General features: G+C 31.6%; 1 protein-coding gene across 1 annotated transcript; it reads right to left on the bottom strand.

Annotated features, from left to right (window-relative positions):
• LOC139099615 (short-chain dehydrogenase/reductase family 16C member 6-like) lies at positions 1-11522 on the bottom strand. Its single transcript, XM_070652127.1, has 4 exons — positions 11374-11522; positions 1078-1395; positions 628-991; positions 1-563 (listed from the first exon to the last, which is right to left on the bottom strand). Exons 1-4 carry the CDS (start codon positions 11397-11399, stop codon positions 303-305), a joined length of 969 nt encoding a protein of 322 aa, XP_070508228.1. The 5' UTR covers positions 11400-11522; the 3' UTR covers positions 1-302.
• Between the last annotated feature and the right edge of the window lie 2644 nt (positions 11523-14166).

The raw sequence follows: 14166 nt of genomic DNA, 5'->3' as shown, positions 1-14166 counted from the left end.
TTATTTTTCAGAATACAGAAATCTTTATTCCTTAATTATTTCATAAAATTGCAATAGATTCACATCCAATTGCTATCGATAGACATACATACCCACAAAAAATGCAAAAATACTTTTAATTTGTGATTAACATTAAAAAATTTGTTAACTTATAAAAATCTTTCCTTAACTAATATTTTGTAGATGTGATGAATAATTTCTCTAAATTGTCAATTGTTTGCTTGATATTCTTTAAATATCACCAACAATAATAATTATAGATCCTTCAGTACATGATATGATGAAATTACAATAAATTAAATTTACATATCCGATTCAATTCCGCTATCGAAGAAATCTCTAACTAATGCACTAGCTGTAGTTGGGAAATTCCTAAGGAAGGAATTTAAGAAGAACATGTATCTAGGCACAGTAAGTTCAACAATTCCACGTCTTTGAGCTGAAACGATTGAAGCAGCAACCTCTGATGGCTTCAACAGCTTCAAGAAATTCTCAAAACGGATTTTGACGCGTTTGCAAAGTCCAGTGTCGACCATGTATGGATAGACTGTCGTAAACTTGATCTATTGAGAGAATTTTGTAATTAACAATCAAAGGAACCAGACAAAACTCAATAATCATCCTTACCTTTGACTTTCCATCTGAATACAATCTCAATTCTTCACCCAAAGCTTCCATCATTCCGCGTACAGCAAACTTTGATCCACAATAAGGCACTAAATTTTTAAATCCAACAATTCCAGCGATACTCGATAAAGCAACAATATGTCCACGATTTTTCTCAATCATACGTGGCAAGAAGGCTTGGAACATCCAACAGTGTGCGACTGTATTGATCTCAAAGACCAAACGGATTTCCTTTTCTGAATGCTTGAGCATCTCATGTTGTGGCATAATTCCTGCATTGTTGATCAAAATTGTGACGTCACCAACTTCCGTAAGAACTTTGCTGGCTGTTTCCAAAACTTTTTCACGATTTGTGACATCGACGCTGAAAAATGAGTCAGGAAATAATTTTTAAGTCAACTGACCGTACCTCAAATGTCACTAAACTAAAGATTGATGTCTAATACTTACGTATATCCATAAGCTTTACCGCCTTTCGATTTTATTTGTTTAATAGTCTCAGCATTCATCGCTTCATTAATATCCCATCCGACAATTGTAGCTCCAAGAGCTGAATATTGCAATGCCAATTCTTTACCAATTCCATGTCCTGTTCCTGTTATGAGGACAATGTCATTGGCGACATTACGCTCTTCTGTGCCTAAAAGTCCATAATAAAGTTCAACAAAAACACGGAACCAAAATTTGACGAGCAAAAATGCAAGGTCGACGACAATGATGACTGAATTGTACAGTACGGCACCAGGTGTGCTGTTTGTGTCTCGATTTCTAGATGGAGAAATAGAAAAATTTGATGAATATATTTTTCTAAGAACAAGACTAGACGATGTTTCGATCATGTTGACTTTTTTTGTGCGACTGAATTGTGGTACTCAGACTTTTTCTGCATTAAGATAAATTTAGCATGGCACTGCTAATTGGAATGCTATAATTTTTATGAATTCCTTAAGATATATTTTGTTAATTAAGTTAAATAATTTTAATTTAATTAATTTTTTGGTATATTAACCTGCTAAATGTGAATATTTTTAATTTGATTCTGAGAAGACCCAGAAGATTCTCTGTTCCGGTTCCTCGTCTAGTCATGGTCTATATTATGACTAACATGGTTGGGGTAAATGACTTCCCGAGTATCTTGAAGTTTGATTTTATTTGATTCATTTGGGTATCATCGAATTGGAAGGAAAGTTTAGTTATGTTCCGAAGATCCTGAGCTCAATGCCAGGCATGGGAATATTAGAGTGCAAGAGTGCGTCAAACCATCATTTGGGTATCATCAAATTGAGACCGAATTTTAGGAACTTTTGGCATTATGTTCTGAAGATCCTATGCTCAATGCAAGGCATGGGAATATTAGGGGGGAGGGTGCGCCAATGAACCTGGGTTCAATTTCTGACAGTTTTGTATTGAGATGGGAAGCAGGTTTGTGAAGATAAAGCTTCTCTTTTTCGAGCAGAAGCCGACTCAAAATTTATATTGAATCAAGTCGATTTTTGCGATCCACAAGGAGGAAATTCAACCACACGCTCGTATATCCCCCTCAATAAATGTCTGCCTACACCACCGACCCCGGGTCATGTCTAACTAACGAACCATTCTCTTTATTTTGTAGTGAGTCCTACTCATGACAGACTGAGCTCTTCGAATATTACATAGAAGGTAATACAGATATAATTATGGAACTCCTCCTTACCTAGACCTTTAATCAGTGATAAACAACCTGTGTGGCCTACTAGTGAGCTGCTCAATTATTTCGGAAATGCCATGAGCCATGAGCCGTATGCCGCGAGCAGTTTCGAGGCTTACCACTAAGGTGTGCCGCGAAAACTTGCAATTTTTCCATTACTGCCTTAAATAATCCACAAGACTCAAACATAACCATCCGATTTAACATTGAATTTCACTTTCATTTTAAGGTCGATGACCAATTCCATCAACAACTTGTCGGCATTATATTCCGTTCAATGTCAATGATAAATTTTTATGCAAATTATTTGTGTGCTAAAAACCTGCTTCATATGATTGTACTGCCACAGCTTATTATGTGAATTAAATCTATTGACTGCACAAATTATGCAATAGACAGTCACACATGTGCAATTTTGCAACAACAAAGTAGAAAATTTTATTACATTTAATTAAGTTCAATATCGAATGATTCAGCGGGTGTTAAAGTGCATTTCTGTTATTTTATAAAATGTTGCATTAATGCACAGATGATGATATGCATGATGTGATAAGTAAATCAGATGGAACGTGTGTGATTCATTGACAATCAAATCAGTAAATAGTGAATGGATGTGAAACAGGCGTCTGAAGGTTACTTAGCTGACTGTTCTTGACGTTGTATAAAATGGTATAAAAATTGATTTTTAATTCTATATGCTATAAATGGAAGGATAACAAGTGATGAATCGACACTGAGAATGTTGTAATAAAGGAGGTGACTAGCTCGACGGCATTAGATTCACTTTTATGGCTTAGGAATTTGCAGCACATTAACTTTGATGATTTATATGATTTCAATCGACATTGTGCTTACTCAGTGATGGGCAATCTGCCACTAAACATTTTTGGATATTCCACAAGCCGTATGACATATGCGGTTTCGGTCGAGGCTTACCACCAAGGTGTGCCGCGAAGAATAAAATGAAGCCCATCACTAAACCCCACTAAACAAACTCAATCTTAACTTGTTTACTTCAAAAATCTTAATTTAGACATTTAAATGCAATAATAATGTAAATTAGCTTTAAAGCTAGAATTGGCTTCGTCACAGCTAAGTCACAGCAAGTTTAGTTTCCCATTAAAGTTCTTAAAAATGGATTTTTAATGATTAAGAATTTAAATTAGTGTTAAATACTTTAAACAGATTAGTAACGTAAATAAACTGGTAAATAATGTAATTATTTGAATTAAAGGTCATTAGCACTCGTTAGCCTATGATAAATATTGTTTTTACACATTTTTCTGAAGAATTTTTGAGAATTTCTTAAGTTTGGTGGGATTTAAATTGAAATATTAGATGTAATTTAATGAAGATTGTACTAAGAAGTGCCAAAAATAGCTAATCCACGATTCGGATTTTACTAATAGCTTAAAGACAGCATATAAACACTCTTGCATTGTTAGAATCCCCTATGAATGGTTCAATATCCTAAATTACACTTTGCTCTAACCTTTGTGTACCAAAAGATCAATAAAGATCAAAATCAACTAAATTTTGCTTACGTAAAACTTTAAAGACGGATCAAATTCCAAATCAGCAAATGTTCAAACCAATCAGACAATACAATCATTTAACATTATTCCAAATTTAATCTTCAACACATCGAATCAGTTAAACAATCACTTCAAAATTAAGACCTGTGATGAGACTAATATGATTTTTTCAAGAATCTCACCTTACTGTCTGATTCAACAACGTCAATGTTATTCAATATTCAAGAAATGGAATTCAAATCATCCTCATAATAGACTTAAAATCTATCTGAACAATATGAGGAACTTAATAAAACCAGAAATATTTCTTATGAGTCTACTTCCATCATTAACATAAAATTGATATTCAAAATTAACAGTGAATTGGCGAATCATAAACGACACATGTCATACGTGTCTAACTTGGTCATCTTTCCTTATTAGTAAAATAAACTTAACTTTTGTTTAAAAGTTCCGAAAAGTACGCGGTACTCAATTATATTAAGTGATTTGTAAATACCAGAAAAACTGCGGATTGACATCCACATAATAATTGATCTTGACCATCATCTCTTTTAATTCTAAGCCGCTTCTGATTTTGTTTGTTAATTAATGATTAACCTTAAGTTTTAAAATGCTAAATGTTATGTATATGTGATGACAATGGTTTGAACGTAATAAAAGACAAGGAATAATTTGTTGAAGTCTTACTTTATCAAAATACTATGCTGCAATACATGTTAATTACAGGCAGTTATGAAATATTTTATGTAATTAAAATTTTAATGTATAAGATTGTAGATAACACTGAAGATTTAGAGTTTAGAGATATGGTCTGATACTTTGATGTAAGATAAACTGTAGATAAACATAAAGATGTACTTAAAACATGTGTAATTCAAGTAAGTAAACATACATAGATCTTAATTGAAGACAAAACATTGAGAAAGTCTCCTCACTAATTAGTGCTACTGATCGATTCAAAGTCAGCTAGCTTAATTAGAATCAGAATGGTCAGATAGACTCTTAGCTTAGTATCATTGTTTAATTATTGATTGTCTAAGCATCACCTAGTCCAAGACATGCTCAGACATAAGTCAAAAATGTCTGTCTATGCTTAACCCGGCTTCGTCAATGCATGTTTAGTTTTTAAAAGCAGCCATAAGCTATTCAAACCAGCAAAAAATACGGTTCGCTGCATTGTCCCATTCGAGAATATTTCTGGAATAATTAAGTAGTCTTGGAAATATCTCTACTTCTTTATAATTTGATTCCTAAGTCCGAAATCATTACTAAATGTCAGAATCTTGATCCTAATTAAAGTCTTATTGTTTCGTGTTGATCATATGGCATTCAAAACTGTTTGTCTATCATTTTACGCATTAGACTTCACGATCTATAAAAAGATCTGTCTATTAATAGTTTTGCTTTGCTTAGCAATTCGTTTTTTGCAGATTTTTATATTTTATGAATTTTCAGAGTTTTTTGCAAACTTCCGTTGCAATTCTCAAGAACTAATTTTAATATTATTTCAATAAAAAGATTATAAGTTTTGTCTATTCAGTAGAAAGATTGCCAAATGTTCTTGCAGATGTTCATAACTGTATTTGAATCCCGATCATTACTTATTGAAATATAGATACTACAACGACAGTGAGGTAGCTTACCTAGAAGCAAGTGTCAGTCAATTCGGCATATTTAATCGATTTCAGCAAATTTTGTTACATTCTCTAAGTTAGCACCACTTGATTCTAAGTATATCGCATACTTGACACCGTGATGGCATCATATCAACATGTACAGATCGTGTATGAATATTGCAGAAGGAGAGTTTGACATTTTCATTTTTCACAGATTTTGCAAAAATTTATAGCTCAAAGTCAGATACTATTCGATTAGCATAAAAATTTCAAATTTAAATATTGGCCTGTAGGCTGACTTTGCTAATACTAAATTAATTCCTACGACCTCAAACAAACCACACTAATTTATAGCACTAAACTTTTTCAAAGAGCCTTTATATTCATGACATATACCACAAAGGTGAAAATTTGTCACTCAGTTCACTTACAAATTAGGTATTCTGCGGTTCCAACACAAATAGAATTTTAAATCCACTAAATCATCAACACTCCTCAATTAGTTGATACTCCTCGTGATCTTCAAGACGAGAAGCAGCAAAACACTTTTTAATCTTTAAAGTTTCTTCTTTAAATTCTCAAAAATTAGCATTCAGTTACGCTTATGATGAATTTTGCGCGAATTGGAATGACTTCAATATTTTGAATGTCATTAGCACCAACTGCTTGTTTTCGTAAACACAAACTATAATTTCTTATTTACTTTACTGCCGGTACACATGCTTGTGCAGCACATGATGATTGAAACGGAAAGTGCTTTGCATTAATTATAGACCTACCTCAATATGAATTGAATATTATTAAAGCTTTGATCTTCGAAGCTATCGCTATCGCACGTATACACAGTGCCTAGACAGCATAAGTCTGCAGGGCATATGATAATCCAAAAGAAGAAAAAAAAAATATATTTTTGTGAAGGCTACGATCGTCGTCAGACATGTGAATGAACTTGAAGATTTATTTCCGAATTTTTGTCTGATTCTGTTTTTGTTTCAGCATTTTTTTCAAGCATATTTAGTGCCCTTGCCTTTAAAGAACTAAACTCTTTTAATCGACAATTTTTATTGTGCCTGTAAACAGCTATTGTAACTACATATCAATTTGTATTCGATCGATGAGTTAAGATTGTATAAAAAATATGTTCAATAATATAGCTACTAGGCATGCATCGAGTGCACTGACCTGCCATAAATTAAATTTGATCGAATGCAGGTATGAAGCAATTGTTTTAATTAGATGGCAGTTGATTACTTAATGTGCATGCTCAACTTGATCACCTTGAAATCTGCAAACACAATCGTTCTTGTAATGAATACTTGTTGCTGTAATGGATCTGTTATAATCGATAGTTTTCAAGACTGTTTGGAATGGAATCAATTTTTTATGGCAAAATATTCGTAGAGAATTTGTGATGGAAGCGCTGCTGTTGGTATAAAGTGTTGCTGGATTTTGTTATTTAATGTTTTGGGTTATGCACTATAGGAGTGCCTTAAGAATGGCCAACAAAAATGTTTTGTCTAGTTACTGAATCATTGCCAGTTCGACAAACTCACTAACCAATCAGCCTGATTCCTTAGTAGTCAGGCAATACGCAAACTGGTCAACTAAGTCACTAATAAGTCTATCAAGTAACTGCATAGTCAACTAAGTCATCCATAGCCAATTAAGTCACTACATAGTCAGGCAAGTCAATAACTGACCAACTTTGTCACTAGAATTTCAGCTAATCCACTATAAAGTCAATTTAGTCACCATTAAATCAACTAAATCACCAATGATCAACTAAGTCACTATCTAGTCAATGTAGTCATTGGTAAATCAGCTATGTCACTAGGTAGTCTAGCAAGTTATTATCTAACCGGCTGAGTCACAAGAAAGTCTACTAAACCACTAAATGTTCAGTCAGATCACTAATAGATCAACCAAGTCACAAAAAACTCATTGAAGTATCCCAAAATCAGCATACCCTTTTTAGCAACAAACAACTGAACCTGCACATGTGCATGCCTTTATTCGCTTTTTTACGATCCGGTTTGTAGGTTGAATTAATGCCTAATATGAAAATATATTTACAATCTTGACTCTTGAATATTTTGTAATATTTAATTTCGTAACTCAAAAATTAGAACGAAAACAAATTGTGAAATAATTCTGTGACCTTTACGCGTGTCGAAACATGGAATTAATTAATTCGCATTCTGTAGCTTATTTCGATGATAATAAATGGATAATTAGATGTTTAAAAATGAATTAATTATGATTCTGGCAATGAATTCCATGAAGAATGTTGAGATGTAGACTATGCAGCATTATTCATATTTAATTAATTTAATTAACTCATTTATAATTTGATTGTTACGATCGAATCAGTTTCAATTAAAGCTATACTAAATTGAGAGCTTGATCTATTGCTCAAGATTTGATGCGGTTGATGAACTCGATGAATTTTTGTTTCGGAATATATTGAGCATTTTGCTATCAAGTTTTCAATTGTTTTCACAATTTAGTCGTCAAGGCGCTGATGTATACATAACTGCATTAACGACCAGGCATAAAGATGCCCTGAAGACAAAGTATCAATTGATTTTGGCCAATTTTTAGCATGTTCAACGATATTTGCCACAAATTAAACAATTTATTGACCCAAAAATACACTCGAGGCAACTATCCTGCCTTTATATAATAAATAATCGACCCCTTTATGTGACCTTTTATTTGTACAACCTTGCCTTACGTATGTCTAGCCAACATTCCAATCTAGCAACTTCTATTGACACATTATCCCCCAAGCATTCATTAAACAATCTTCTGGAAACCTCTACGTAACTTGGCATAGGTTAGTTCCTCTTTTGGAGTACCCTTGATCATGGAAATTGCTAACGTAATGCTAATAATTATTAAATTATAGGCAGTTGCGTATAGTCATTGAAAAGAGTCATTTGTTTGCTTTCCGGCTATACTTAAGACCGCAAATTCTGCTGAGAGGAATTTTTGTATTCATTTTACGTCAATTCATTTTCAATCCAAGACAGAATTATCTAAATTGTATTGAATTGAAACATGTACAGGTAATTATATTAGAGTACTTTGGATAGAGTACTATGTACAGAGATGTTTCTGGCAAAAATAACATTAATGAAGTACAAGACAGAATTATCTAAATTTGTATTGAATTGAAACATGTACAGGTAATTATATTAGAATTCTGATTGAAAAATAATATGAATGTCGAGAAGGAATAGAAGGTTTGGACGTAAACATTAAAATTATTCAATCTGGAAGTAATCTATTCATTAAAAAAAAAATGTTCTTGAACTTTAATTTGGTAACGTTTTGTAATTAATTATGTCCTTGATTAATGGCATTTTAAACTGACCAGATTTGTTCTATAAAAATTAACGAAGTGTCAAAGTAACAGAACTTGTCTTAGAACAAGTTCTTAAACCCAATAAGAAGTTTGCATAATGCAAATAGATAGGTAATACCTGAATTAATTAAGACTGTCTTAGAGTCTGTCAAATCAAGAATTTAATGTATCAAAAATTCTAATTTTATTCAGTTTATAGCAAAAACATTAAATGCTGATTTTTTGGAAATTCCTCTGATTTCAATGTTAAACTAGAACAACACATGTCGATTAATAGATCCAAACTCAAACATCAGTGTGGTTCTGACTTGGTGCCGGATTCCAACCGAATCTAAAGCAAATCCTGCACATAAAATGGTACCGGATTCAGTTTAGAATCGATTTGAATTCGACACCAAGTTAGAATCAACCCGGTTTGGAACCCAATTTTTGATCATTTAGTCTATTTATAATAGTCGGGAAATGGCTTTTAAATGGACATCATACCATGAACAACCTAGTTTCAATGATGCATTTAACAATAATTTGACGAATTTTTGAGTTTTGAAAATTTCATACTCGCTAAGTGTTCCCGATGCGGAGATCAAGACTCCCCAGATAGTCTCGGTCTCGATCTCTGTGTAAAGAATTTGATGAAAATTTGTAGAGATCGAGTATTCGGGATACTTCAATATTCGCACACGCATTCGAATAAATTCGAACATTTGTTGATCACATTCAAATTATTTTCCAACCCCACTTAAATTTTGTATTAAGCTCTTCCATTCATTACAAAAATTAATGCTGATAAATTAACCAGTCATTCTTTTATCCTATCATTATTAATTAATTTAGTCATTTTTTTTTCAATACTGCGCAATTCAGTTCAAAATATTCTATGCAAATATCCACAAAAACAATGATTCCAGATTAACGATTAACACGTTCCATTCCACTGCATAAAATTTAATTTTGACAATGTTTTCATCCAAAAATATCTTTCCAAAGAAATCAAATTTGCATTCTTGTTTAATCTTGGTTTAATCACTATTGAAGATCAAGGCATGCTTATGGTAATTTTGCAATAAACAGCACATCTCATTTTATCAAAATTGCCTTCTTTTGGCATGTAAAATCAGAGTTCAAGCAGTTGTTGAATTAAATCGTAGTTAAAACACATTCAGCACTTAATAATTAGTTTTTAAAATTCTAATGGACGTTGAAGGACAAACATTTAGCTTACGTCACCATGTAGACACGCATTACTGTTCCTACTTTGTAATTACAGTAACTAAAAATAAATTTTTTATTGTCCATCGTGAAGAATTTTTTTATGAAAATTTCCATCATTAATAATTTAATTTGTTAATATATGCACATGTCTTTTGTTTCTGGACTTCCTACATGCACGAATGCGAATGAGTATTTGTGTTTTTAAATCTTAAGCTCCGGAAAAACGAGTTGAAATTCATTTTAATGTTAAGATAATATCGATGAATGCAGAATGAATTCTTAATAATAATGAAACAACTTTCAGGATCTGTGCAGACTGTTGAGAACTGGATTTTTTTTACTATAAGATGGTTAATGAACGAGAAGTTGGGAATTTAGAATGTTGAATAAGAAGCATTGGAAGTGTGTAATAACAGGTGGATTTGCTTAATTACAAACTTTAGGTACAGTAGTGGTATTTCTGTAATATATATGCATACAGTGTTCCTGATAAGGTTACAGACAATGAGAACACTCACTTAAATGAGCGTGCTTATGAGTATACTCAACTAATAAAATTGTGCATGCTCAATTTTATGAGCACACTCATATGCATTCTCCTTGAGTCTGTTTGGAGAAATTTTTAATTTTGCTACGGCACACCTTAGTGGTAATCAATGACCAAAACTCCACAAGTCATGCAACTCATGAAATTTCAAGCAAAGCTTGCAGTCGAGTCGACTTAATTCCTATTTTTCACACAAAATCCGAGTCGATCTCGAGTTCTGGGACTGGAATTTCTAGTGAGTACATTGTCTTGCATCACAGGTCACCCACAACAGCTCTATAGCAAGTTTTAGTTCATGGCCAACAGAACCATCAAAACAGAAATGCATCCTTGCAGCAATGCATTAAATATTGATAATACTTTCATTGCCATTCTAGCTTCCAATAACAAATATACACTTGAACCTTTTCGACGTCATTTCTTTACGATAAAAATTAAATAAAACTCCATGACACGTTTTAATTGTTAAACATCAATAAATTCCTTGATATGCTATACAGCCATTAATAAGTGGTTTTCAGTTTCATGTGTCCACTGTTCCATATGACTTATTGCTTTATTTTTAATGATAATATGGTCGAGCAGATTTAGTCAGTTCCATATTGTATTTCAGAATCTGAATTTAGTCACAACAGGAAGAACAGGCAGCAAAAAATAGCCAAAAGTTAAGCACCGTGCACAAAAATATTTTTTTAGTTCTAGTCCACTGAGAAATAAGAATCGATCGATAATTTGGAAGCACTTTAAATGGCTTCATTTGGGTACTCATAACTACTTACAGACGTGATGAACTTTCCGATTCCATTCTATGATGAAATTTTAATCTATTTTTGTAATTTATTTGAAATGTTTATTTTTAAGCACGCGAGAATTTTCTCAAAACTGTCTTGTGCCGCACACTGTTTCGACTGAACTGACTCGTGCTCGATACTGCATCGAGAAAAGAAAGAAAAATATTGTAAATAATTCTCATGTGGTGAGTTTTTTTATTAATTTTCAACACATGTCGCATATTCTCACCACAGTCAGCGTGTTTACACTCAAACTCGTTGTCATGGTAAGCTCTATTCTATGTTTGTATGGACTTCTGCATTTGTGTACAAAAAACATATGTTTTGGCCGCAGAATTTTAATTTGAGTGGTTTTTTTGTTGTGTTTTTTAAATAATTTTTTTTGTATATATTTTCAGGTGATGGTTTCGATTAAGAGTTTTTTGCTCTGTTTGGCGACACGTTTTGTGTATCCGAAAATTGGACTTTGAATAACAGGCTTCGTTTAATATGAATTTATTTGGAGCTAATGATAGTAACTTACTTTATTCAAATTAGAGTGATTTAATTATTTAAATATTGAATTTTGTCTAGTTTTTGCATAGATTTAATAAATTCAGTCACAATATTTTTAATTTTAAATAATTTATTTTATTTAGATTATAACTAGCTCTAAATGCTTCTAATTTAACCAAAATATTCCATATATATTACATGTATTAAATATTCCTTAGGAACGCTAATGTAATACATGTGGAACATTTTGATGGCATGAGCTTAAATGTCATAAGCATAGCTGTTTGAAAAGTGGAATTTCCAATGCCCTTGATCTCAGTATTAGTCTCGAGAATTTTTTAAGACCAAGACATAAGAGAAAAAAGCAGAATAAAGTCACAAAATATAATTAAATTTCAATATTTTACAAGAACTTTGGAGCATTATTTCTGCAATATCGTTCATATTCAACTAAAATTCTTTATATTTAGCTATTGTTCTAAAATTATTCTATTAAAATTTTAAATTATTATTAAGCTTATAAATTGTCACTACGCAAAAAAGGATTGTGTCTAAATTCAAATTCGAGTCGCGTCCGTAAATTTTGATGTATCATCTCTTAATAATCTCTGATTCTTGATCAATACATTTACCATTTTCAATAATGCTCAGATTAGAGTATTGCAAAGTTGATCTAAACCAGTAGTGGACAACTTTTTTTGTGTTACGGCACACCCGTGAATTTTTTTCGCGTTTCATCACATCAAACTAAAGTGTTACGCATTCGTTTAGCCGAGACAAGTTTTTTTAGAATTTCTTCTTTTCTATTAATTTTAACGAAACAACTTTTTTACTATATTAAATCTTATTAAAAATGTCAAATAACAAGCATAAGTTAAAGACTGTTAAGTTAGGATTTTCACGGAAAACTGAAAAAAATCGAAAATTACAAAACAACAATATTCGTTTAATTCCAATTTTGAAATTTTGATGATTGCATAATCTAACAACGTTTTATATTCTTACACTAACTATGAATCAACAATGCTTAATTTACTATAGCAAAACTACGTTTATGCTAAAAATTTAAATTTCATGGCGGCAAGAACCTCATGATTTTTCAAGATTTTGGCAAAACTGTATATTTTCTTGAGTTTCTTCAATAAATCTTACTGCGTTTTCATTAATCTTTCAGATTATATAATTGTTACTATTTATGTAGATTAAAGGGAAATAACAAAAACTTTTAGTTACTTGATAGTTTTATTAAAATTTTTTTCTTTATCTTAAATTTTTTGTTATATATCAATTATGCAATTAAAACTAGCTTTTTCATATAGTATTTTATTTGAACTTCAATAAGTTAATCAATGATTAATGAGGGATTTTTCAAAAAAAAGTAAAATTCTAGTGTCATGGTCTATACTTATGAAATTTAGTGAGTTTCCTATGAAAAATTTTTTGTTTCTTCCATGACACTAGAATTTTAATTTTTTTTGAAAAATCCTTCATTACATCATTGATTAACTTATTGAAGTTGATTTATTAGTTAAAATACTATATGAAAAAGCTAGTTTTAATTGCATAATGCTGATATATAACGCCAAATTTAAGATAAAGAAAAAAATTTTGGAATAAGCTTCAAGTAACTAAAAGTTTTTGTTAAATTTTTCCAATCTACATAAATAGTAACAAGTTATATATTATCTGAAAGATTAATTAAAACGCAGTAAGATTTATAAGAAACTCAAGAAAATATACAGTTATAGTGCCAAAATCTTGAAAAATCATGATTTTGCCGCCATTTTGAAATTTAAATTTTTAGCATAACTACGTAGTTTTGCTATAGTATTAAATGATTAAGCATTGTTGTATTCATAGTTAGTGTTTAAGAATATAAAACGTTAGTTAGATTATGCAATTTCATCAAAGTGCAAAATTGGAGCTCGAGTCGAATGCGTATTGTTGTTGTTGTAATTTTCAATTTGTCTCAGTTTTCCGTGAAAATCCTTCTTTTAACTTATGCTTGTTATTGACATTTTTAATAAATATAAAAAAGTTGTTTCGTTAAAATTAATAGAAAAGAAGAAATTCTAAAAAAACTTGTCTCGGCTAAACGAATGCGTAGCACTTTACTATGATACACAACATAATGTTTAATAGATTGAATATCCCGAGCGAAATAAATGAAGAATGTTTCCACATTAAGCTTTCAATGCTCCACTAGAGCCACCGAATGGAATCCGCCTCTATATGGCAGCCAAATGGATTGTTCCGTGCTATTAAAAAACCAGGCTCCGCTAAGAC

Source organism: Chironomus tepperi, unplaced genomic scaffold (genome assembly GCF_022539635.2).
Source record: "Chironomus tepperi strain 1889 unplaced genomic scaffold, CSIRO-AGI_Ctep_v1 contig_479, whole genome shotgun sequence".
Taxonomy (NCBI): Eukaryota; Metazoa; Arthropoda; class Insecta; order Diptera; family Chironomidae; genus Chironomus; species Chironomus tepperi.
Note: the sequence above shows the minus strand (reverse complement) of the source record. Positions and strands in the feature narration are given on the sequence as shown.